This window comes from Hypomesus nipponensis, chromosome 9 (assembly GCF_054491055.1).
Source record: "Hypomesus nipponensis isolate SF chromosome 9, ASM5449105v1, whole genome shotgun sequence".
Lineage (NCBI taxonomy): Eukaryota > Metazoa > Chordata > Actinopteri > Osmeriformes > Osmeridae > Hypomesus > Hypomesus nipponensis.
Genome location: NC_140369.1, coordinates 17,475,179 through 17,501,669, shown reverse-complemented (window position 1 = coordinate 17,501,669; position 26,491 = coordinate 17,475,179). Strand labels below are relative to the sequence as shown.

The 26,491-nt window shown below is 53.0% G+C and overlaps 1 protein-coding gene across 1 annotated transcript in view; it reads right to left on the bottom strand.

The window, feature by feature from the left end:
* cacna2d2a (calcium channel, voltage-dependent, alpha 2/delta subunit 2a) overlaps positions 1 to 26,491 on the bottom strand; it is a 106,190-nt gene that overhangs the window by 3,111 nt on the left and 76,588 nt on the right. Inside the window, exons 7-27 of the mRNA XM_084704538.1 lie at positions 25,732 to 25,863; positions 25,330 to 25,387; positions 17,949 to 17,999; positions 16,965 to 17,064; positions 15,439 to 15,600; positions 14,320 to 14,430; positions 13,290 to 13,368; positions 11,417 to 11,466; positions 8,514 to 8,603; positions 8,239 to 8,304; positions 7,145 to 7,219; positions 6,955 to 7,029; positions 6,744 to 6,815; positions 6,480 to 6,551; positions 6,264 to 6,325; positions 5,358 to 5,434; positions 1,792 to 1,852; positions 726 to 823; positions 520 to 610; positions 361 to 423; positions 38 to 141 (exon numbers count right to left, since the gene is read on the bottom strand). Coding sequence (XP_084560664.1) covers positions 38 to 141; positions 361 to 423; positions 520 to 610; positions 726 to 823; positions 1,792 to 1,852; positions 5,358 to 5,434; positions 6,264 to 6,325; positions 6,480 to 6,551; positions 6,744 to 6,815; positions 6,955 to 7,029; positions 7,145 to 7,219; positions 8,239 to 8,304; positions 8,514 to 8,603; positions 11,417 to 11,466; positions 13,290 to 13,368; positions 14,320 to 14,430; positions 15,439 to 15,600; positions 16,965 to 17,064; positions 17,949 to 17,999; positions 25,330 to 25,387; positions 25,732 to 25,863 — 1,749 coding nt within the window. The remainder of the gene's footprint in view (positions 1 to 37; positions 142 to 360; positions 424 to 519; positions 611 to 725; positions 824 to 1,791; positions 1,853 to 5,357; positions 5,435 to 6,263; positions 6,326 to 6,479; positions 6,552 to 6,743; positions 6,816 to 6,954; positions 7,030 to 7,144; positions 7,220 to 8,238; positions 8,305 to 8,513; positions 8,604 to 11,416; positions 11,467 to 13,289; positions 13,369 to 14,319; positions 14,431 to 15,438; positions 15,601 to 16,964; positions 17,065 to 17,948; positions 18,000 to 25,329; positions 25,388 to 25,731; positions 25,864 to 26,491) is intronic.

The window sequence follows — 26,491 nt, the reverse complement described above, 5'->3', positions numbered from 1 at the left end:
GCCGTAAAGCTCGCCGAGTGTGGAGACCTTCCCTCACCGGTGCGAAAGGGCGCTCTGAAGATGTAGCCCCTGTTGTCCAGGCTGCGGCGGTAATAGCTGGCGTTGAAGGGCTCAGGGTCTTCCTCCCAGGTCTCCGCAGCCCTGATATGCAGCACAAACATTAAAACCGCCGGCCGAGCAAAGGAGCTGTAAAATGCCAGCTGGGCCCCGGTGTCGGCCGCAATCTTTACTGGGGGTTTATGGCCTCGCCCATTTATAACGTCGCCACAGGCTTTTATGGCCTCGTAAGTGAATTCTTGGGCAGATTTGCCCCATATATATAAACGTGGAGACGTGGGTGACAGCATGAGAGGGGCTTACTTGTGAGGAAACACTCGCGTGATCCCTCCGTCTGTCGCGGCGAACACGGCCAGGAAGCCGTACCTGCAGAGCGGGGGAGCGACAATCGTGAGGCGCGCACGACAACGCGGGCGCACGCAAACCGTGCCGTGCTTTGAACGGAGCCGGTCCTCCACTTACGTAAACAAGTCTTTAGTCTTCCACACTTTGTCGACCAGCTGTCCGATGATGCCAGTGTCCAGTATCAGGTTATGGAGGAGCAGGTTGTCACCTGGGGCGTGAGTGAGAACACATATTCCTATGAGAGGCAGCACGCCTTGGTCCTGCATTAGTCTGAACCCGAGTCAACTCTGACTGCAAAGCAGGAAGAACATGGAGGTACTCACATTGTTTGGAGTCAGGTGTGACCTTCTCCATGAGAGCGATGAAGTTCAACAGGAACTCTGTGTTGTTGTTGGACAGCTCCAGATCGTTGCAGTATTCCCTGAGGGGAGCGAGGGACATTTTTAGTCTCTGGTAATATGTTCAAAACAAACACATCCTGTTTCCCGAGTGCCTCTTTATTGCCTCTGTTATTTATGCAGAGACATAACAGCACTCCTTCACAAAGTGGGAGCCCATTTCAACCTTCCCAAACTGGCTCGCACTCATAAGCATGCATGTCCTGTGGCTCAAAGGGTATTAAATGTGCTGACAATAGTGGCTGTCAGCTCGAGATATGGAGTGGAGGGTGAACACAGCGCGGGCAGCATACTGAGAGAGGACACTGTCAGTCTGTCAGAGAAGGAGCAGTTTCATGCCACGAGAAACATCAACGGGTCAGGTCCGAGAACGCGAGGGACGTCATTCAATGTTCACACACAAATGACGCTCGGCGGACAATGGGCGTTCACACACGACGTGTGTCCCTCTCAGAGTAGCATGCATCCGTGGACCAAACCGTGAACACGCACACCCAGATACAGTCAGAGACATGCAACTTCAACTGGCCGAGTGCGGTGCAGAGTTTGGAGCCAGAGGAAAGGGCAGGGCAAGGAGGGAAGACTTGGGATGGGAGGGTTGCGTGGGGGAGGGGGAAATGTGTGGAATCCCAAATGGATGGCTCTAAATTCGGTCTTTTTTCCAAAATGATTTGTAGGAATACATCAATGTCACTTTGAGGACAACAAAGCATACCAAGTCAAATACGGGATGGAATCAAACAGCGACAACAAGGACTCAACTCAAAATCACGGTGGGCGAAACGTCCACACGAAAAGGAGAGGTGTGACCGACGCTAACAAGTGGCCCGTTGGGCAGAACGGGAGTGAAGTCAGGTGACGGGGTGACGAGGGTCATGGAGGAGTGGTGGTGAAACACAGAGGTGGCGTGTGAGTCGGAGAGGACGGAAAACGAAAAGGCGGCGATGACGAATGGGGAAGACTGGGTCGAGAATTCACACAGGAGGGCTACCTGGGAGCTATGAAAACATGGCCTTCGGACTCGAAACTGTTTGGCAGCAGCGATTCAAAATCTGCAACAGAAAGGGGGAAGATTATCGGGGAAGAGCCACGAGCAGAGCAGTGGGGAGGTCTGGGCGGACAGCAGCCGGTCTTCAGGGGTGCGGGGACGCAGGAGGGAGTTCACCATAGCAACACCGAGGTATCATGGGGGGGAACACCAGCGTTAGCCAATATGGTGCCTCAAATGGAACCTGACTGCCTCAATGGAACACTGCGTTACAGTGGCACCAGCAGAGAAATCCAACCACGTCTATTTCTTACGCCGTTATTGAAGCTTCTGAACTTTTGGATGTCGGAGAACTGACTTACCCGGCAAAGGTCAATGATAGGAAGTGAGTTCTCGGACAATTGACCCACAATGAGTGCGTTTTCTCAGGCAGGCATCAACATGGCCAACTATTGCAGGGGAGGTGGGTGGCGCAGGGGTCCTGATGGAAGTGGTCACCCCTCAGACTGGCAGGGTCAGAGGGCTCCGAGGGACACACAATCAGGGGAAGTGCATGGCATTGTGAAGGGCATGTCGAAGGGCAACTTGTTCTTCTTCACGGTGTGAATTCAAACGTGAACGTTCTCGGCTCATTCCCAAAGTCCTCTCGCTCCAAACATTTCGTACGTATGACAATCCCTCCATCAAATGACGGATCTGCATTCGAAATCTTTTTTTTATTTTATTTTTTACAGACGGTGATATTCAATTGGCGGACGTGGTCGTCGACGTCATGGATTGGGCGTCTACAGCGGGACGGCCTGAGTGCCCAGGTAGTGTTGCGCCCACAATGCCGTGCACTTCCAGGTCACGGTTTGGAGGAACTTGAGGGGGGGGGGCCGTGACCCTGGCAGTCTGAGGGCTGAGGGGGGGGGGGGGGAGGGGGAGAGGGAGGGACACAAGCTGATGGAGACAGGGATTACAGAAGGACGACACACGAGTCAGGGGCCTCGGGGGCGCTCTGCCTCCCGACCACACGAGGGGGACCGCGAGGCCCTGCGGGGGGCGCTCTGCACCCACGTCTGCTCACACGGAGGGGTGGAACAACTCAGAGGAGACCGTATGGTTACAGACTATCCCTCCTCTTGGATGAGCCCCACTGCGGAGAAGCTCAAATACTGTGAGTGTCATATTTAACAAGGAGATCGACTCGTCGAATCTATATACATCTAAATACATAACAGCCTAAGTAACATTTACATTGAGTCATTTAGCAGACGCTCTTGTCCAGAGCGACTTACAGTAAGTACAGGGACATTCCCCCCGAGGCATGTAGGGTGAAGTGCCTTGCCCAAGGACACAACGTCATTCTGAATCGAACTGGCAACCTTCAGACTAATAGCCCGATTCCCCTACTAATGACGACCTACCCCTTAAGTTAACAGTTTTAGCTTAGTTACATTCCATTGTTGTTACACTAACCTAAACTAGGCTAGGTGACACTAGTTAGGTTGATTGTCGGTTAAATAAGCTGTAGTTTAGGTCAAATGAAGTCAGCCTGAACAGTGGTTACATGCAGTAAACCTTAGGTTAAATACAGAATTGAATTAATTAAGGTTCATCATCGCGGGGTAGTCTGTTGCTGTCCTGCACAGTAAAGATTTACTTTTAAATCTCTCTTAAACCCTGTTCATTCATTAGCAGCTATTCAGCTCAAATGACATCGTCAGACAGTGATTGCAAGATACTAAGGAGAGACAGAGAGAGAGAGAGAGACAGAAACCGAGAGAGACAGGAAGACAAGTCAGCGAGAAGAGGAAGGAGCCACTGAGAGTGAGAGTCGGAGTGAGGAGCAGGGAGTGAGGACGCAAAGGAGGAGAGAGGAGCAGGGAGACGGAGAAAGAAGAGGGAAGGAGAAGAGAGAAAACACGAGAGGGGAGATGAAAGAAAGGGGGAACAGAAGAAGAAGAGAGCGACAACAACCCGATCGGAGCCATCGTCGGAAGGGAAAAGAGGCAGAGAGGGGGGGGGGGGGGAGAGGAGAGAGAGAAGACGTTTTAACAGGGAACACGAGCGCCTGTCTTCCTTCGGGGCGTGTTGGAAGGATTCGAGACCTGAGAGTGACCGAAGCACGGGAGATGTGGGGGTGAGGCCGGACACCGGAGGGAGGAGCCACTGTGAGAGAGAGAGATGTGGTCTGAGCCGCAGCAGCAGGGTGGGTGGGTGGGTGGGTGGAGAGTGAGGAGGAGGAAAAGGAGGAGGAGGAGGGATAGGGTCCTGGAGGCAAGACGGGCAGGAACAAAGGCAAGCAGGCTGGGACAGGGTGAGGGTGGGGGGCAGCGGGAGGGGTTTCAGGACAGGAGGTGTGACAGGAGGCAGCGGTAGGGAGTAGGAAGTAAAGATAGAGTACGTGGACCAATATGGAGTATACTTGCCCTTGGAGTATGGCACTGTGTGGATCCGTCAGAGAAGGAGTGAGCAAGAAAAGAAACAGGGGATTGGGTGGGAAGGGGGGGGTCACAGACAATATTTTATTCAATTACTGTTTGAATAAAAATATTGTTTTCTTAAAAAGAAGGAAACCAATTCAGTCAAACGGACAAAAAAATACAAGAAAATGAACTCAAATCAAATCAAGCTTGGCAAGAGCAAACCAGAAACGGAACAAATGGGAAAAGTAAACTATAAGAAAACGTTAAAGACATAATCAGCATCGCAAAAGAGGATGTGGAACAACGGAAGGTCAACCCAAAGTGAATAATGTCAGGAAAAGAACAGAACAACCGGCTCTGCAGAGAGAGAGAATGAGAGAGACAACAGGTGTCCCCATTCAGACGCAGGGAACACAAACTCCTGCAGGGCTGCGGGAGTTCATCTATTAAAATGATTCCAAAGCTGAAGACAAAAACAAAACATCCACCAGAAAAGCAGTCCAACGGAAAAGCACTGCACACCAAACTCATACTCCCAAATCATAAAAAGCAAATGGAAGGGGGTGAAAAGCATGCCTTTTTCACCCGTTTGAACTTTGAACAGACGCTTCAGAATCATTACTTGGTGGAGAACAGGCGAGAGCATTTGGCAAAAAAAATAATAGCACAAGGTCACCATTATTTTCACCTTTTTTGTAACACAGTAAAACCACAGCTTTCACCTTTCTGTCATTTCGGGTTTTTTCTTCAACAATGTGAAGAAAAAAAAAAATCACCATAGTACAGCACAGCATGGAGACAGGAGGGTAGAGGGGGCAGTAGAGAGTAAAGGAGTCTTCTCACTCCTTCAGTAAGTCCCTGTCAGTCTCTCAGGGGAGAGGGGGGGGGGGACTGGGGGAGGACACGCCCACCAGGATGCACTGGTACTGGTGACCCAGGATGCACCACTGAGTCGAGGTCATATTCGGAGTAGAGAGAGAGAGAGAGGGAGAGGGAGAGAGGAAGAGAGAGAAAGGGAGAACCAGAAAGGGATAGAAAGAGAGAGAGAGAGAGAGAGAGAGAGAGAGAGAGAGAGAGAGAGAGAGAGAGAGAGAGAGAGACAGAGAGAGAGACAGAGAGAGTGAAAGGCCCTTTGTTGGGTGGTCTACTGGTACTTACACTGCACCTGAAGGATCTGGTCACTCAGATTGGCCTTGATGTGGTTCTCACTGTATGTGGGCAGTACCAGCCCTAGACTGCAGGGATGAGGCAGACACAGAAAAAACACCAAGTCACAGAAAGACACACACACACACACACACACACTCACACACACACACACACACACACACACACACGTACATTCCCACACCTCCTTCACAGGGCACGTCAATGTTTACAGTGGTGTGAACAACAAAGTCGTAGAAATCAAATTCAAGAGAGAAAGAGAGAAATAAAACAGTTGATGGATAATGTTCGACACTAATGAGAGCGGAGGGTAGACGGCATTCTGCTCGCCGTCAAGCGGGCCCTGGTTTCCTGCTAACAGATGGGCAATAACAAAACCACTCATCAGGCACTTGGAGGACTCTTGAATATCATCAAATGTCATTTGCAAAGTGTTGCCTGGAGGAAATATAATTTGAATGCAACCTCAAATGCTCAACGTAGCTTTAAGAGGAATAAACCATGCAGTCAATTTGTGTTCAGAATGCTACAGTGCCTTGATAAAGACACATGGGCTCTTAATGTATGTTGATCCGGAGGGATCTTCTGACAAACACAGCTCAAGCACGAACAGTTCCTTTCTATTCTGGAATAGATCTCATGGACGCTCATGCTTGGCGCCCAGGATCCCGCTTTCGCACCCAACGGTGGTCGATGAAATCACGTGTTTCCGACGCGCGACTGTGAGAGTGGGCCTACGGGTCGACACTGATGAGGTCAGGCAGAGGTCACAAATCCAGGTTCGACGTGGAGAGCGTGCATGCACACGTTCCCAGTCGTGGAGGATCGAAAGCAAACAACAGAAGCTATTTCTCAGTCGGACCGCGTGTTCAGGTGCCAAGCTAGCGCTTCACCGACCTGTAATTAGTCCCCTCGACGGGTGTCCAGGTGTATGTCCTCATGGCCTCGTCGATGTATCTCTGCAAGCAGACACCAACACACAGGGCACAGCACCAGAGAAGGCTGCTGTTACATACATTCAAATGCCGACTCCTCTGGCTGAGAGTCATGACCAAACGATTCTGTTTGGGGCCAGTATGGATCATGGCTAAACCTCGTTTATTGACAACTTGCCTCATCAACTGACTTAATGAGGGTTCTGATTCTCCTCTGCCCTGATTTGCCATCAATCATCTGGCGACGAATCTAAGGGGGGGGAGAGCAAAAGAGAGAGATAGAGGGGGGGAGAGCAAGAAAGACAGAAAGGGATTCAAAAAACGACATGTTAAGAAGAGTAGAAATACAACCACAAAAAAGAAGCTGATCAATATGGTATGCCGAACCCAGTGTGCACCGTGTTAGCAAGGTGTTCTGGGTAGCGTTCAAGACAGTGTTTACCTCCTCCTTGTTGCTGTCCTCCAGCTCTGCATCCAGGAAGTCCAGAGTGACAGGCTCCCTGAAGTTAATGATCTGAGCAGAGAGCAGGGGAGCCAGCCCAGGAAAGGAAAACATTACAATCTGTGTTTACGAGCATGTGTGTGTGTACCACTCCTGATGAGAGGAAGCACAAACGGCGTGCAGAGAAGGTTGGTGTTCAGTTATTTTGTACCTTGGGCCTTAAGTTGGGATGCAGGAGTACATAACCATTCAGGTCAATGGCAAAGATGTATCCATTAGCGCCAAGCTGGAAATACACACGGGTTCACACATCAGTTCATACAAGGTTTCTCCCTCACTGTATCTTCCTTCTTCAGTACAGTGAGATGGTGAACTTCCTGAGGTCACGGTCAGACACTTACTCTGTACGTTGGTGTCTTCTTCTTGATCTCGTTAATTGCAATATCCACTCCCATGACGCCAAGAATAAGCTGATTCTAAACGAGCAAAGACAATGTGGTGAGTTAATCTTCCCGCGGAAAGTCTCGCATCGGTGTCAAGAACGTCTGCGGACCAGTCTGACTGACCATGTCCTCAACCAGCCTCAACCAGCCTCAGCCAGCCTCAGCCAGCTTCAACCAGCCTCAGCCAGCTTCAACCAGCCTCAGCCAGCCTCAACCAGCCTCAGCCAGCTTCAACCAGCCTCAGCCAGCCTCAACCAGCCTCAACCAGCCTCAGCCAGCCTCAAACAGCCTCAACCAGCCTCAGCCAGCCTCAACCAGCCTCAACCAGCCTCAGCCAGCCTCAAACAGCCTCAACCAGCGGACTCTCATCCAGCAGCCTACAGGGCTAGTGGGACGCTGAAGAGCTTTCCTCGCCATCTGTGACTCCTAATCTTGTGCACCATCTGATTACTCCCTATTCCACGCCCTGAAACGGAGTCAATTACTCACTGAGTCTCTGCTTTTAGCCGCCGCCATTATCTCACAGTCAATATTTTCGGATTCGGTGTGAATCATTGCCTAGTAAACGGGGGGAAGGCTGGTGCGCTGAGCAGATCCATCTCTGCCAGATGGAGCGTGGGGACTGGGGGGGAGACAGCCTGCTGGTGTGCATGCGCAACACCTCCAGGGGGCAGTGTTGCCTAGCAGAGCCCCCACAGGCTGGACCAACAGATGATGTATGGTCGACGTCATGGTTAAGGGGGGAAGGAAAGAGACTTTTGGCCAGTTAGGATTGGTGTTTGGCTTGCCACACTGCAGCTCCTCCGACATTTAAACGAACGTTTGAAGGCATACGTAACTGACGCTGACAGAGATGACCATGGGGGCGACAATGTGCCAACACCCGAAGAGACAGAGTCGGAAAGACTCACCGACACGGCTGAAACAATCCTCTCTCTGAGCGACACGTCATTGAATGCCATTAACAGTACACTAGGGATTGCTGTCGTGTTGAAATGTGGCGATGTCAAAAACAGACACGGGGAGCTCTGGGTCCACAGAGCGGGGAGTACCTTAGCACTGCCGTCGTCTGTCAGGTTGAAGACTGGCATTGTCCCAGTGATGACCAGACCCAATCCCTGTAGACAGAGAGACAGACAGACATCAGCAAGTCAGAATGGTACCTTATCTCACATGCGCCAAATATGCCAGACAGTCTGTTTGAATCGTGGACAGCTTGAAGGTCAACTTGTCACTGAAACAGCACTGTGATGTTGCGCCTTCGCACGGGCACGTTTGGACGTCATGCCGAGAACAAAGAGCATCGTTCAAAAGGTTTGCTTCTCACCAGGGCGTCCTGGTAGACGTTAGTCCACTGGACCTGCTTGGCTGGGATCCCTGCCAGAACCATGGGACGACCCAGGACATCCAGGTACTCCTGAAACGCACAACACACAGTCGTTACACACACACACACACACACACACACCATATACGCACACCCACACACACACACCCACACACCATATACGCACATGCAAACCTCTAAAGACGTGAACACACACACCTACACACACACATTCACACATTCTCACACACACACACACACACTATATACACTTGGTTTATAACGCTTGTCAAACACCGGGGTTGTTAAAACAGTGAGCTGTAAGAGCCTGTCAGCGTTCATTCATCGTAAAACGACAGGACCATGACAGGGCTCGTCTCCCACAGACGGAGGCGCGAGCCTGCAGCAGTCCGACCGGGAGCCCCCCAGGAGCCGTAAACCCCCCCCCCCCCCCCCCCCCCCCCCGCGGGCCTGGGCCTCCCAAGGCTGTTCTTCATCATCATGAAGGAGCTATTAAAAACACATTAGGAGCGTCGGATGGCACGCGGCGCAAACAGGCCCCTTCCCTCTGCGACGCCGGTGTCGACCGGGCAGGAAAACGACAGCCCACAGTGCGTTAGGAGGGGTGGAGGGTTAAACCTACAGCTCGTGCTTCCCCCTTCATCTGATTGGCCCCTTCTGCAGCATGTGCAGCGGGGTCTCACCCAGATGAGAGATTTGGGGGGGATAATGATGTATTGATCCCTGTCATGCTGGTCTTGGTGCGCGATTGAGAAAACCATTGTGCGTCGGGACCCTCGACGGGCACCGATGGCCCGCCGGTCTGCTAGCATCGACCCCCCCCCGGCAACAAAGCTGAACCACTGTAGCGTCCAACGCAATATGATCTCACGATATTGAGTTCTGTACAAACAACCAGTGTGTATGACAGACCAGACTGCGAAAATCAGATATGAAATGGACACAAATGTGACCCTTTCCTGAGGCGTTTACAAAGTCGGCAACAAAGCGCTATCCCAAAAAATCTGACCTTGGCCCCAACCCACATCTATCCTGCACATGCAAAAGGAGCGTCCTGTGTCGCCCACTCCTATTCCAGTGTAAATGCCTTTGACCATTTGTTATTCACCTCCTCGACACTGGGCCACTGACAGGCGTGACCTATTCTATTATTAGCTCACTAAAAGTCCCGTTTAACGCGCCACGGGGACATATTTCATCAGGAAGATGACAGGCAGACCTTTTCGCAGGATATGGGGAAAACGTTCCGCCTGACTAGAACAATCTCGAGTCCAGACAAGGCAGCTGATGCGGCTGTGTTACGCGAGGGGGGGGGGGGGAGGAGACACGGACCAGGGGGCCAGGATGTGGGCTGTGGGACTGTTTCGAGTTTCTCGGGGCAGAGCCAACTAGCCCCTTGTCTGTCTGGGAAAGTCAGCAGGGAGCTGGAGGCGGCTTACGCCTCGTCCTGGTTGCAGGGTTAGGGGAGCACCCACTCTGGTAACACCTGAACCATCTCGCTTCATCTCAGAGCTCACTGAGCTGGAAACGGCTCGCGCACATACAGGTACACCACACACACACACACTGCATACACATGCTACACACACACACATACACACACACACAGTGCATATACATGCTACACACACACACACACACACACACACACACACGCACTGCATACACATGCTAGACACACACACAGTTCACCAAGGCGATCACATCCACCGCACGCACACACGTACCACACCCGCGGTACGAGTAGCCCATGCACACACACACACACACACACTGTCTACACATGCTACACACCCACACCCACACACACAGTACAAATACACCATCCTCACACACGCAAACACACTGTCCGCGTCCGCCCCAAACACACACCCCTGTGACCGCGCCACACAGAGACACATCGGCTTGAAGAAACGGAGGGGATGTGATCCGACGACACCCTTTTCTAAAGTCAACGTGCCCAAAGATCAACGCACCATTGAATGAGCCAACGTCCAGTGTGGTGGTATCTCCGTCTGTCTGAAAGGACTCCCGGTACACCTAGCAGTGGTGTGAACCGAACATGGACAGAATATGACAGTGCAATGCGCCGTGCCCAGGTGTATCCAAGACTGCCATATATCCTGCCTCTGTCACGCGCGCGCATACACACACACACCTGCTGTAGGAAACCTATTAAAGTAAGTGGCAGTTCTCAGAATATAATTATGAGCCAGAGTTAATGGAACAGCTGACAGTCTATTCAGAGCCCTGATCGCTCTGTGGGGTTGGGGGGGGGGGGGGAGAGGCGAGGAGAGGAGGGGTTGAGGGAAGGAGGGAGGCTGGATGGAGGGGAGGGGGAGGAAGGGGTGCACAGAACCCTGAAGCGACTCACTCAATTTGTACAGCTGGAAGGAGGTTCTCCCAGGGGGCTTTGGGCCCTGGTAGGTCCTGGAGGGGGTATCGGGGGTTGGGGGGAACGGAAGAGTGCGCGAGCGTGTGTATGTTTGGGGGCATTCGCTGAGGAGGAGGGTGGTGGGATTAGGCTGCACAGCATCAGGTCTGAGGCCCTCCGGCTCTCTGAGCCGACAGCACTGAGACCTGCTGGAGGAGCGAGGAGAGCTGCGGTCCTATCTCTCCATCTCGGCTCCGCAGACCTCCACACAAGCCTCGCGGGCTCCTCCTCCGCGCGGGAGGATTGGGAGGCGTGTCTCCCATCGGCATGATTATCTTCAAAAGGAGTGCGAACTCGAAATGAACCAGGGGTTCCTTTTTCGACACTCTCACGCACGCGTGAACGGTGGTGAACTCCAGCGAGTGCTATCGGGTCGTTGGGATTCCGTCACACATACAGTAAAGTAACCCATCCACACACACGCACAAACACGCACGCACAGACTCACCTGTGTGTTAATTCGTATGGCTCCGATCGATGGAATCTCAAAGTAGTATCCTGGAGATCGGAAGAGACAGAATCAATAGCGATGAGCATCACAAACATGCCTTGCAGGTATTCCTACGGACACTCGGCGTACCAAAGCTTCCAACGAGCAGGGGGGGGGGGGGGGGACGACAACACGGCAACCGAGCCGCTCTGTTTGTAAAACAAGCTGCAGTGAGCTCAGATCATGAGGTACATGTAAAGTCGTCGGGCCGTGGGGGGGATGGGGTGGGGGGGTGCGTGCAGCAGGCCGACAGGGGCTCTGGGGTCAGAGACACCTCCGCACTCATCGCTGTTCTGCGGCATGTGCAGCCTCATAGGGGATGCTGAGTCCCCCCCCCCCCCCCTCCCCCCAGGCAGCACGCCTGATTAGGGATGGAGGAGAGCGACTCGCCGGGTCAATAACCGCAGCTCCCCAAGTTATTAAAGCCGCGAGTGTTTATACAAAGAGCCGCGAAATAAAGACGACGCCGCCGGAATGTAAAGAGGCCGAAATGGCTGTCATTATTTCAACACTTTTTTTTCTTTTTTCTTTTTTTTTTTGCTCCTCCGCCTTTTCCGTTTTTCGCACACACACACACACACACACACAAACAAACACACGCACACACACAAACAAACACACGCACACACACACAAGTACACACGAACAGCCACGCGCGCACACACAAGCACACGTGCGCACGCACACAGGACGCAGGTTGAGAGCCAGAAGAAAAGAAAAAAAAGGGTCACGCTCCTTTCCTTTGTGCTCCTGGCTGCCTGCCAGGCAAGGTGACACGTCTGCTTGTAGGGCAGCGGAGGACAAAAGGAGGGCAGGGGGAAAGCCGAGCGGCAGACTAGAGAGCACGGACCGCGGAGTGGAGTAGGGCGTTTAGCAGTGTGACGAGCCAAGGAGGAGAGACTTCAGCCAGCTGAGAGCCAGAGAAGGGGGTGAGCCGTTACTTAAGACAGGATTGCGGCTTCAAGCCAAGTGAGACTGGAACCAGGGCCCGTCAAGTGGCCTGGTTTTGTACTTTATTTGCGGGGATTTGTGTGTGAGTACACGGCGTGTGCCTCGGGTCTAGTGTGCGTGCGCGCCTGTGTGTATGTTGCGTCCGTGAGGCTCAAGCCTGTGGGGGGGGTGGGGGGGGGGGTGTCGAGAGACAGCCACTGTGTGAGTGTGATACCGAAAGAGCCCCTCAACAGCCCATGTCGCAGGGCCGCTCCTCAGAGACCAATAGGACGCCGCCACCGATTGTGTCGGCTCGGCTTTGGCACCGTGGCAGCAGAGCGCAGGCTGGCACCAGCAGCCTCATCCTGGCCCTTCCCCGAGCCCGACAGACAGACAGCGCGGTTATCGCCCGTCGACCAGGCTCCTCCCGCTAATTGATAACGACTTGTGGGGAGGCACTTCTGAAGCACTCGGCTCTTCCGCCAAACGAGCTCGTCAGCGCGAGACCCCGGGAGCCACGGAAGGCTCCGGAAGGAGAGAGACTCCGTGTCCGAGTGACGGTGGGAAATGGCGCGGGAGAGGGGAAACGGGAATCGGCGTGGCGGGGGGTGGGAGGGGGTTTTCAGGATTCGACGGGGTCATCGTGGCTGACGGCCACGTTTGGATTCGTCATCCGGTTTCCGTCCGGCGGGGCTATCTCACCGGGGATGCAGCCGTTTGTCAAGGGGGGAAAACACTGAGTCATCTGCGGTGACTCTCACGGCACGCAGCGAAGCCATGAAGGATGTTCGGTGCGAGGCCTGCGGGCCGCCTGGTTTCCTGCGCCGATGCCCTCTGCTCAGAACAAACACGACCCTCCGTGTCGTCTTTTCCCACCCACCCCCTCGTCACCTCTACTGACCTCTGTTGGCGCAGGCGATCCACTGCAGGGGAGTGACGTCATAGTTGTGCTGCCCGACGGAGAAGGTGAACACCCGCACCTGAGGACGGCAGGAGAGAGCGCGGGGTGAGCAGGGAGAGAGAGAGGGGGGGGGGGAGGCCGAGCGCCACCCGCATGGCAGGGAGAGAGGGGGCCGAGCGCCACCCGCATGGCAGGGAGAGAGGGGGCCGAGCGCCACCCGCATGGCAGGGAGAGAGGGGGGCCGAGCGCCACCCACCATCGCCCGCTCTGAGTGACGCAGAGCGGTGGACCACGATGGGTTCTTTTGCTCCGAGTAGGAAAGGAGAGACTCCTCGTGCTCCTCCTGCATGTCTGATTGCGAGGGACATTTGTTTCGTTGCCATGTCAACTGATGGGCATTTTGACATGCGGCAGAGAGAGAGAGAGACAGAGAGAGAGACAGAGAGAGAGATAGAGGGAGATGTTAAAAGGCACATATTCTAAGATGACAGCCTCCCTGAAGACAGGACTCAGGATGGAAACTATTATGACAATGAATGTCACGAGGAGGGGGGGGGGGGTAGATGTGTCAGAGGAGAGGGGGAAGACGGAGGGGAGAGAGTGATCGAGCGACTGAGAGCGAGAGAGGGTGCGCGCCCGTGAGAGGGGAGAGAAACAGGAGAGCAAGAGAGAGGTAAGGAGGAAAAACGAGCGAGCCCATGTGTTAGCTGTAATTTCATGGTCTCCGATGATAAAGTGGCTAATTAGTCCGCAGGTCAGAGCTGTTAACACCGGCATCAAGACAAGAAAGGAGACAGAAAACCACCGAGAGAGAGGTGGCAGGGACAGAGAGCCAGGAGGAAAAACACCGGAGAGAAAAGCCGCTCGTTTGCCCATGAATCAGCAGTCGAGCTCGCACCACATTGTCTGCCGTGAAACACAACGTTGTCCAAATAAGGAAAGCTTCAAGCTTCGATATGCATGGGTGGTGGTTTTGGCAGGGGACGCACTGGAGATGAGGCGATAATTGGCTTGGTGGGAACATGCTCACCGTTTGGTTGGGCCAGTTGTACTTCTCAAAGATGTCCTGTGCACGATCCTCCCCACCATCTGTAAACATCATTATCATCTTATTGCAGTTGGCCCTCGGGGCGCTACTCTCCTGTGGAACACAGAAGAGACACAGAATGGAGAGAGAGAGTGAGAATGGAGAGAGAGAGAATGGAGAGAGAGAGAGAGGGAGAGAGAGAGAGAGAGAAAGAGAGAGAGAGAGGGGGGGGGGGGGGAGACAGAGAGAGGGAAGAAGGAAAGAAATGAAAGGGGAGAGGGCTTTATTGCAGGAAGTAACCAAAACTGGCAGGCTTCCTATTTGACACCGTGAAGAGCTGTTTGTGCGCATGCAGCAGCGTACACAGACCTGAATGGGGCTCCAGTACACATTGTGTACGGCATACTCCCGCACCCCACCTGCTCCCCAACACCCCCGGCCCCCACCCTCCCCTCCTCCACCCTGCCCTCCTGGCAGCTGCCCTCGCCATGCAGGCCGGCGGCACGTCCCCCTGACAGGATCCTAATAAAGATCAGCAATATCGCCACAGTCACACCCTTTTAATTGGCGCTCCCGCCACCAATCGCGGGAGTGCGTCCGCCGCAAACGCCCGATTGAAAGGCCTTTCTCACTTCTCATTCTGCTGCCGAGGCTGCCGCCGCCTGGCTCTCTGCCTGCCCCCCCCCCCCCCCCCCCCGGCACCCTCCCTTCCCGGCCCCCCCGGCCTTGCCAGAGGAATACAGAGTGTCTGTGGCTCATCTCCTCTGGGTTCCTCTCATCAATCATCTCATCAGAGCCCATTAGGGGCGCCAGCCTCCGTGGGGCCGCCGCAGCATACGGAGCCCAGGAGGCACCTGTGCATGCCTCCTCTGCCGCACCGGCCGGCCGGCACCGCCGCAGGTGCCGCCGCTGTCCTAGTCGGACCGGAGGCCCCCCAAGGACCTCTCATGGGCAGCTGCGCTCCCCCCACCCCCCTCCCCGCAGGCAGACACACACCACCAGGGTAACGCCTCCAGGGCGCTTCCTGGCGTCCAGGCAGTGTTCATGCTCATGCGGGAGGCGTTCGATTGAGGGGGGGGGGGGGGGGGGGGGGGGGCGGGGCTTTGGCGGTGGGGTTCTTACGTTGAGAAGCTGTTCAAAGGCAAACGTGAAGCCCGACTTGTAGTCCGTGGTTCCTTTGGCTTGCATGTGCATGACAGCCTCCTTGAAGATCTTCTTGTTCTTGATGTTGGCTTGGACCAGCGTCTTGAAGCACGGGACGACTGCATCAGCTTTCTCATTAAACTGGAGGGAGGACAGAAGACAATTCAAAACCACTTAGGCTGTCAAATGTGTTTCTTCATGATTGTGTGTGTGTGTGTGTGTGTGTTTGTCGGGCTCGGGAGAGGATGGGCAGTGAGGATGTAGGCAGCTGTGGGCTGCTCAGTGCCTCTCCGGCGATAATAAACAGAGATAATTACAACATTTCACACAAAGAACAGGTGCACCTGAAATACCCATGCAAACCCTGGACAGACACCCAGCCAAGGTAATGTCCTCTGGCATGAAGCTCTTTGACAAAATTAGCCCCGGGATGAGTTTGATTTTTGGCGTGTACATGTGTGTGTGTCTGTTTGTGGGCGTTGGAGCGTGTGTTGAGATGTGAGAGAACCAGGGCGGTAGTAAGGGTGGCGGTTGCGTGTATGTGTGATGAACGGCACTGTAGTTCGGTCTCCAATGTGAGATATGTGGCATCTGGAAAATGTTTTCTTCTAGAAGGTCAATTCAAAATCTGCTGACATTTTGAGGACGTCGTGATGGCAGATGAGAAACTAGAACAAAATTGTCTGGAAAAAGATGACATTTCTAAAGATGACTTGTTCCCTTGAAGGAATGATTTGTTAAACAAAACAAGAACCACACCAAAAGGAAAAAGTGAGCTGATCAGATTGACCGTGTTTGTTGTAAATGGACCCTATTTGCTAAACCTGCACATCATGTACTGTAACATCCACACACACACACACAGACACACACACGAGAACACACAAACACACTAAATCCCCAATCTTCCCCCATCCTCACTCGTGTGAGCTCTTCTTTTCTCTATAGGGGTGAAAATCGTCTGTGTCCACGCCCAGATTAGCATGCTCATTTCCTGCTCCGAGAGTCGCGACTTAGAGGCAAACCCTGACTAAGAGCAATGGATTATATGGGATTACTGAAGGAAGTCTCCAAACAGGGCTACCCCACCGGTACTGTGTGCGTACATTGAGTGTGTGTGTGTGTGTGCGTGGGTGCGTGTGTAAAAACATGGTCTGCGGTAATATCGAATGGAAATAGGAATCCAATACTAATCATGGAATGGAGAGGAGACTGAGATTGTGACAGTCACACACATAGGGGACGTGAAATTACAATCATCCGCAGAGGCAACGCTTCCCCCATCATGGCTGTGTAATTATACGGACCGAGCAATAAAACATTGACAGCAGAACCCATTGGTTCCTGCGACCACATCAAGTCAAACGTCGGGCGAGGCCCGGCGCGTGCCTGTCCAGGGCAGTGTGTGTCGGCGTGTCGGCGTGTCGGGGCAGGACGCCAATGTGCAGCGCGGGGACAGGTACGATGGGCGCTGCTGCGACCCACGAGCCCGCTGGGACACTCACCCTGGCCACGTTGACGTAGTCGTCATCTGACAGCGTGTCGAGCATCTCCATCACGGAGGTCTTCATCAGCTTCAGAGTCAGCCCACTGACACTCCCGCTCCTGCAAACAGCAGAGACACTCCCTTAACCCCCGCCGCGCCTGATCCACACCCAGACAGCGTGTCAGTTTGCGGACAACGTGTTTTTTTCCCTGTGTATTCAATGATGACGTCCCCACCAATGCGTATCAACGGGTACGAAGAAGCCACAACAGAAAAATCCCCCACATTCTTTACCCGTCACCTCGACCCAATCCCGGACGATTTAAACCTCCCATTCGGAATAATAATCTGGATATTGTGCGTCTGAACGCAGTCATGGAATAGAGATAGGCCTGTATATATAAACACCTTCAAGGTGCAGGCTAGTTAACACTCGGATCAGATTCCGTTCAGACCAACAGGTGGCACTGGTGGCCTTCAGTGCTGACTGGCAACACAGCGGGTGAGACAGAGGAGAAGCAGGGAGAAGGAGACAGACCAGGCAGAAGACAGAGAGACCAGACAGAGGACAGAGAGACCAGACAGAGGACAGAGAGACCAGACAGAGGACAGAGAGACCAGACAAAAGACAGAGAGACCAGACAGAGGACAAAGAGACCAGACAGAGGACAGAGACCAGACAGAGGACAGAGAGACCAGACAGAGGACAGAGAGACCAGACAGAGGACAGAGAGACCAGACAGAGGACAGAGAGACCAGACAGAGGACAGAGACACCAGACAGAAGACAGAGAGACCAGACAGAGGACAGAGACCAGACAGAGGACAGAGAGACCAGACAGAAGACAGAGAGACCAGACAGAGGACAGAGAGACCAGACAGAAGACAGAGACACCAGACAGAAGACAGAGAGACCAGACAGAGGACAGAGACCAGACAGAGGACAGAGAGACCAGACAGAAGACAGAGAGACCAGACAGAGGACAGAGAGACCAGGCACTCACACGTCCACGATGATGACCATGTCCTTCGGAGACGATGCTCCACGAATGTACCTGTTCAAAAAGCAAACAGAAAACGGTCCAATTTACGGAGAAATCGTCTTTGTTGACCAAAATTGAACAACGTTTTTAATGGAGTTACAATAAGCTGAGCTCTAATGATAAGTAGGCACCAAGGCTAAGAACACCTAAGCTAAGAGAGTGCTGGAATAGTTTAGGAGCTTAGAAGAGTTAACAAGTTGTGCTGTGTATTCCCCCCAAGTTAAGCCACAGCCATGGCAGCATCGCTCAATTAGCCTGAGTTGAGGATAAATACGTGTACAACGATGTAACGTCGGAACACGGGTTAACGAGTGCCACCCGTACATCTCGGGGACGACTGTTTAGCCGTTGATAGTCAGCGCTTGGTACGCTTCGGCGTCTGAGCTCGACAGATTCGGTTGCTGCCGGTGAGCTGGGAGACGGAGGCTGACCCGGGATGTTGGGGACCGGAGCTCAGCTCAGCGCTGTCAGGACACCGAAGCGTCGACGACACTCCTCTGATGACTCATCAGTCCTAAACGTCAAACACACGATTGACTCGGGCGCTCTCTCTCTTTGTCACACGGAGACACAAGCTGCTTAAGACCAGTATGCCACTGTTGCACCGCTCCCAAAATAGGCAGGGCTGCTCTGGGAGTGTGTGTGTGTGCATGCGGCGGGGCACAGACACACAGACGCCACGCACGAGCACAGGGGCCGACTGGAGAAGGTCTGGCCGCGACCGATAGAAGCTGACATATAGAGGGGGAATCGGAAATGCTCTCACTCGGTTCCAGCGGCAATTAAAAGCGCATTACACCTGACACAAATGGAGCGGAGACGGATGGACGGTGAGGACAGCCTCTGCGGTTTGGCAAAGGGTTAAGACGGGGAGTGTCGGCCGGGTCTTGAGAGGAGCGAGCGGTTCGGTTCTTAGGCAGAGGCAGAGCGATCGTCGAGGGGGTTTCTGTCTGCTGATTATCAGACGTTAGGCTGTGTGTGGAGGGGTGCCAGCTGCCTGTGGGCTAGCGAGGCGCTTTTGCTGAAGTCTGGCCGAGCCGATATGGAGGTAAGGCGAGGCCACACCCCCAACAGGCCTCTCCGCTGCTCTCCAGAGGGTCTCGGCGTCTCAGACGCAGCTCCAACCTGCACCGTGACCTCTGACCCCTGTTTCAGTGTCCCCTGGCCCCTCGACACACACACACACACAGCCAAAGCCTCCTGCTAATCACGCTAGAGCTCCGTCTGGGACCCCGGGACGGAACGCAGCCCCGCCGCCGGCGCCGCCGAGCAGGAGGGCCAATCACTGAGCATGCCCAGATCAGTGAGAAGCCTGAGTGTGTGGAAGAAGGGGGGAGAATCCAATTATTTTCAATAATAGAGAACGCCACATCAAAGATAGAATTTCCTCAGCTTCCCACAATTTTGGGGGGCATTCGGAATCAGGTCTGGCACCATGAAGTATATTGGCATGACTTTTTATCAGTTTAATTACCGTGGTCTTAATTTCAGTGAAGAGGGTAAGGAGAGAGTTTGACGGCAAGAATTGATGGTTTCATTCTGTGAGTAGACGGGCTTGTGAAAGGGGTCATCGATGCATCCAGCCAGAAAGCAGCCCACATTGCTATGGCTTCAGGCTACAGAAAGGCCTGCCTGCTGATTGAGTTGAGGTCCATTTGGAGAAGGTTGAGACCTGAAGACCAACTGATGGATTTTTTTTTTCATTCGTCCAGCAAGTCTTTTGCTCACAGTGGTGATGATATAATATGGCTGAAGTTATTCAAAGGCCCCAAACGTTAATCACTTTGGGACCAAATTGCGCAGTCATCTCCCGCTGTCTCTCAGTCAGCTCACAGTGAGAAACGCCAAGCTGACAAGATGCTTTCCCAACAACTCTAAATGGGCTTTCGGAGAAAACATTTCTCAGTCCTACCTCCCAAACAGAGGTTGCATTTATCAAGAAAGTCATGAGTTTGAGGAGGACTTTAAGGGGAGAGAGAGGGAGAGAGAGAGAGAGAGAGAGAGAGAGAGAGAGGGAGAGAGAAAGAGAGAGAGACGGCGGAGGAGGAGCGCCTGAGCTAGGGTGCTGGCACTCAGGACAGAAGTGATAGTGCTTCCGCGGCCGATCCCGCCTCAGATAGTCTGGCTTGCGTCAGCACGCAGCCTCTCCTCATTGCCGACAGTGAATTGTATCCCTTCCTCCCTCCGAGCAGGCTGGGGGCTGGATGAGGGCGGGGGGGGGGGGAGAGATTTTCAATCTCCAGGCTGATGTATAGCTGCGCGGTTTGACGGATCCAAAATCACGGCCCGGGCCCTTGCTACGGCTGGATTTGACTCGCGGGTCCAGATGTGTTGTTTCTGCATGGATTCCGGTCTGTAATTACCGCTTGGCTCCTGCTCACTGATGCCATTCTTTCCCTGTCATTACCCAGTCCCCCTGCATGCCAAGGCCAGGTGATGGGCAGATGGGCTTGGTTGGTGCTGAACTGCGCCCAGTCGCCTGTCCCCCCTCTTCCCCTCCCAGCCACACGTCCACAGACATCAGCCCGAGGCCTCTGACAAACAGCCTCTCGGTGTTCAATGACTAGTCCGATGTGATATTACACGGAACCACGGCGGCGCCGTCACGCCGTCGCGACCTAGGCCGTCACAGCTACTTCTCGGAAGGTGAGGGAAACTTCCAGTGGCGGTTAAATCGAGACTCACTCAATAACGGCGAAGAAGTCTGTGCTTCGCCATCAAATGGCTAAACAATACTCTCTGGTGTATAAAAGGATTAGATTAGATTCAACTTGATTGTCATTGTGCACAGTAGGAGAAGAGAGCCAAATAAATGCAGTTAACATCCAGCCAAAAGTGCAAATAGTAATCATTTAGACACTGAGGCAGACTAAGTGCAGACAAAGTCAATATAGACAGATATATGAGGTAGTCAGTTGAGTACTTCAGTGTGCAACAGTCCAATAGAGCAGTGTCATGAAATCTTATAGATATTAGAACCACAAGCCTACCAAATTATACGTTCATGTTTGCCATTACATTTCAATGTAATATAATCCTACATTCTATTTTTTACTTCAAAACTTCAAAACGTTTTTTTTTTATCTTCATTCGATTGTAGATTATTTGCTGACATGTCTTGAATTTAAAATATGCCAAGTACTTTGTAAATGTTTCATTTGGTAGATTATGACTGAGAATTTCGCAAGAAATTCTAGCAATCCTCTTGAAAGAACTGTAGTCTAGTTCCTACACACGCAAACGCTCAGAAATGTAAAGAAAACTACGGTCATGATATAGAATGATTTTTGTTTGAGTGGCGAAGGGTTCGAGCGGGCTAAACAAGAGTAGATTAAAGCTCTAAAATTCACACCCCAAACCCACTCAACATTTGGAAAAGGAACACATTATACAACCAATAGAACACAATGACACATTCTGCGTTGCTGTGATTGTATTTCTGTCCCTCTCTGGCAGTCTAGTAAAAGGGTCTCATTGGAATTCATGAAATAGTTTTATCATGGAGCGGCGCTGTAAAATCAATACATTAACTCTGCCAGGGGGAGGGGGGGGGGGGGCTGGAGAGATTGCATTTATGCACCCTGACCCATTTCACCGGGTACTGTGGTTCCCATTTGAATCTGCAGAATGATCTACGCACACATTTCAAATAATCCATGTTGATATAACACGGAGGGACCAGAGACCCCTTTCACGACGTGCTGGTTTATGAGTGGAGGAGCATGAGTTTGTGTGATGGCCAGCGTTAATCTGCATGACTGCATGTATTTGTTTGTTTCTGTGCGTGTGTGTGTGTTTGTGTGTGTGTGTGTTTGTGTGTGTGTGTTTGTGTGTGTGTGTGTGTGTGTGTGTTTGTGTGTGCAGGAGGAGACCCACAGCAGTGTGCCTCAGAGGACGCTACATGAGGAATATGATCAGTGTGTCACACAGGAATGTGTGAGAACGTGTATGGGACTCTTTTTTGTTTACAGTTGAAATGTTTCAGCTTGGTGCCAGTGAGAGAGAAGGGTGTGTGTGTGTGTGTGTGTGTGTGTGTGTGCTGATGGGCTTATTATTTTATGGACTGCTGCTCTCTTAGCGCTCTTGTGGATGTGGCGAATAAAGATTAAATTAAGATAAAAAATATAGGAGGATGTGGCCCAGAGAGCCTGCAGGAGAAAGAGATGTTGTCTGGCTTTTATTTATTTTACTTTTTGTTGATTATACGAGAGGCTGACACCGAGATTCACGTTTACATTTTTAGATTCGCAGCTTAAATATTTGTGCTCCATATGAAATATTTGCTACAGTGTTACCTACATTTGGCTGATGAGGAAACATTACTAAAATAAATTTTCTGTGAAAAATAATTTATTCTATACACAGTGTCTGTAAATGTGCTTTTAATGGTTTCGATTTTAGTACAGCCGTTATGTACAGACTCAAATCATTGCAATCGATCTGAGTTTGACTGAGCGTTTTGTCATTCATTGACTTACCTGCTAATATCTCCTGTGTTGTCTTTAAAAGACTCAAGGTCACTACTTAACTGGAGCACGAAAAGGTCCAACTCGAAGTCTGTGACTTTACTGGGTCCCAAATACTGGCTTATTTCATTCCTCTCACACGACAGTCCCAGAGTTAATGCCGTAGCCTTTATTCTGAAGGCCGTCCCCCCCAACACCCAGGCGAGGATAGAACATGGGATGGTTGGAGGTAAGCCCATGGCTCAAGGTTTTTTTATTTTTTTTGGGGGGGGGGGGTCTTTTTTCAGAACTTCAGCTCCTGGGATTGACCAGAAGCCATAATATTTACTGAGAAGGGTAGATTGACTTTTCTGAGAAATCAATATCTGTTATGGCCTGCATGCTGTACTGAACCTGGGAGGTAATGGGATCCTTGCAACGCTTGGCTAACAGGACCTAGCCTGTCTCTCTCTATTTCTCTCACCCTTTTCCTTCTCCGTCTCCCACCCGGCCCCTCTCACCCCCTCTCACCCCCTCTTCCTTTGATAACCTGAACAGACATTATAATGGACAAATGTGAATAATTAATGTCAGAGCAATTGGAGACAATTAAGTGTGCTGACTAGACCATTAATTTTCCTGGGGCCGTTAGCGGAGAAGCGGAGCAGACGGAGGGAGACCATCTGTGGGGAGGGGAGGGGGGACCCGCAGCCTCCTGGTCTGCAGACCCCCCCTGGGAGGTGCTCCTGACCACCCTGGAGGTGCTCCTGACCACCCTGGAGGTGCTCCTGACCCCCTGGGAGGTGCTCCTGACCCCCTGGGAGGTGCTCCTGACCACCCTGGAGGTGCTCCTGACCACCCTGGAGGTGCTCCTGACCACCCTGGAGGTGCTCCTGACCCCCCTGGAGGTGCTCCTGCCCAGGCAGGGCAGCCCCTCCATCCATCCCCACGGTGGTGGAGGTCTATTAGGCCGCTAACTGAAACCAGGCCCTCTTCACCGCCATGGACCATGTTATCAGGGGTTTCTCAGATTGCATCTGTGCACTCGGTTTCCTATGGTGGTATTTTTGGAGGGTATCTCAAGGCATAGCGTTCAGTGTGATAGCACTTATCTGCACGTATTTGACATAGAGTGTTGGTATTCTATATTTATATATATATGTGTGCGTGTGTGTGTTACTGCCACAACCTACTGTAGATATGCAGTGATGTGCATATCGGGGAAGGGGGGGTTGGTTGGTTGGTTGGCTGTCTGATTACGTGTGTGTTGTTCATACCAGATTCCCCTTGAAAGGTGTGCTGATCTATGTCTGTCACAACACCACACGATAGGCTTACCTAAGCTAACGGCCTGTCCTTTGGGCTCAGCGATTGGCTGACCTCTCCTAAGACTGTCACCAGCGGAGACAGCGTGTTAGACCATAATCACACAAGCTTGACCTGACACATCATGGCACTCCCTGCCACCACTCTGCCACTCAGCGCGGCAGGGCACAGGTTGCTAGGCAACAGGCCACAGGAGCCGAGAGAGGAAATGGAGGGGGAGTGAAAGTAGAGGTGGGGGGGGGTGGGGGGAGATGAGGGGCGGGGTGAGGGGAGGGGAAGCGGGGGGCGAGAGGAAGTACAGGTAGGGGGTGAGGGGAGGTGGGGAGTGGGGCAATTGGAGTGGGGGGAGAGGGGAGCAAGGGTAGGTGGGGGTGGGGGGCATGGGAGAGATGACAGTGACAAACTAGACACCCCGCCCCCCCCCCCCTCCCCCACCTTCTCCCGAGCTCGTTTTCCCGCGAGGTGCTCCTCAGTGCTCTCCTTTCTGCCGGCGACTCGGCCCGCCGTCGGCCGGTTGCAGAGCTCCCCCGGGGTGCAGAGTTTGCTACGGCAGAAGTGGACCCCGCTTCTCAGGTAGCGGTCACGTGGCGGCGACACGCGCCGCGCCAGGGACTCTTTCCACCGTGCGAACCTTAATGAGTCTAATGAGTCAGGAAGCACCTCGTTAGCGCCTCAACCTGACGCTTAGGGGAGCACGGCAGCAGGACTTTGGGCTGACTCTGGGCCCCTTCACACGCGCTTAGCTCCCGTCAATCTCCCGTTGGCAACGGAGCGAAGGCCCAGGAGCCCCAGACCTTCACGCGGCGTGTATATGCCAGCATCGACAGCGCGTGCCGCACTCCTCACTCAAACTCCGGTGTACTCCCCCGCGTGCTTTGGCTCGCTCGCGAGTTTGTTCTTTGTCTCGGTTCATCCAGGCAGAGGCGTTCACCAACCCCTGCTGAACCCCCCCCCACCCCCCCCCCCACACACACACACACCTCCCCCCACGCTCCGCCACCCCGTCCCCCATGACCTGGAACATCCAGTAAGGCTAAGCGAGAGCGGGGCGGAGACAAGGACGACAACAGGGATCGGCTCTAATCAACATGGCTGTCAGGACAATGTCCAGTCTGCTTTCATGTGCAACCAGGCAACAGGCAGGTCATCCGCCAAAGCTGATGTGACAGTAGCAGGTAGAGAAAGCGCAGCGGGGGTCGGGGTCGGGGGGGGGGGGGTCCGCACTCCTCGTGCACAGACGTGCTCCGGAAGTCTGCCGCCTCTACCAAAGGCCACCCCGATGTACGACGATGAAGCCGCCAGCGAAAGTCTGTGCCCAAGCGCCAGCATATTATCTCGTCGTCGTGCGACCGGGAAAAGAGAGAAAGTAACAGGGTGGCCTACGGAGATAAGCAGGGGGGGGGGGGGTTAGGACACACCAGGACCCCCAGAGCCCCGGAACACGGAGACACCTTGCTCCGTGTTGAAATGCGGCGAGAGAGGAGCGGCTCATCGCGACCAGGAGCGCGCCTCCGCAGAATTCCTAATGATGGACTTCCTGAGTGAACCAGGAAGAGGTGGGGGTTACTCACCACGGTCGTCTGCGCACGTCGTACAGGTCGATCTTGTTGGGAGCTCTCCACGGCGTGGCTGTGGGGGAACAAGGGGACCACACATGACCAGGCAGATATACAAGTAGCTGAGAGGAGTCCGGTATATCATTACTACTATTATTAGGGCAATAAGAATACTTATCAGACCGCGGTCAATACGCGGCTGGCATGACTACCCGTTAGCCAATCAGAAAGCTCGTAGCGTCGTTGCCTTATAATAAAGGATATTAGCACATGCTGTATTTGACATACGATGGGCCCCGTTTTGCCATCACAGAGCAATGCCCCGCCACCATCACCAACCCCCTCCCCCCCAACCTCTACGGAAAGAAAAAGGGTCAACGTGTGGGAACAGAGCGTGGGTGTGTGAACAGTACACACCTGGGTAGTATCGGGTGACCCCTGTGGCACTCCCAAACACCTGCCAACGCAGGGAGCTGTCGTTTCTCCGGTTCTCGATGAAGACCCTCTCCAGAGCCTGCGTCCAGTTCAGCTCATTGAGGATGACCGGGGCTGCAGGCCAGAAAGACACACTCTGTCAGCACACACACACACACACACACACTGGACTGTACACATTCATCATGACAAGGACCAAAGTAGGGCATCCTCATACTGCGCGTCCAGCAGAGTAAGGTATAGAATGGAGCAGTCTGGCTGTATAACCTTGTCCGCCCGCGGTGGTGGGCTCCATAAAGACGTATGCATATATGTATGAATGCATGTTTGTATTTATGTATGCAGACAGCTAGGCAGCTGTGCCACCCAGCTCGTCATGGGGGCAGGACATGAGAGTTGTCTGGAGCAGCGGAGAGCAACGCTGAGGGGCCGCATGACCTTGGAGAAGGTAACGCGTCACAGTGTTAGGGAGACAGCGATGTCGACTGAATAAAACCAAGCAGGTTTGCCGGGTAGCTGTTTCCCGGCTGAATTAAGAGTGCCTGGGTGTGTGTTTTAGTCGTGCGCGCACATCCTGGCGTGTCAGCGCGAGGTCACAGTTATATCTCACAGGTCAGCCGCACGCTGTGAAATGGATTCATGGTCCGTCTGAGAAGAATTCATCACGTATTCAAGCAGAACAAGAAAACATCCTGAATGGCACTCATAAATCCACACATACGGCCAACATATTTCTCTCTCG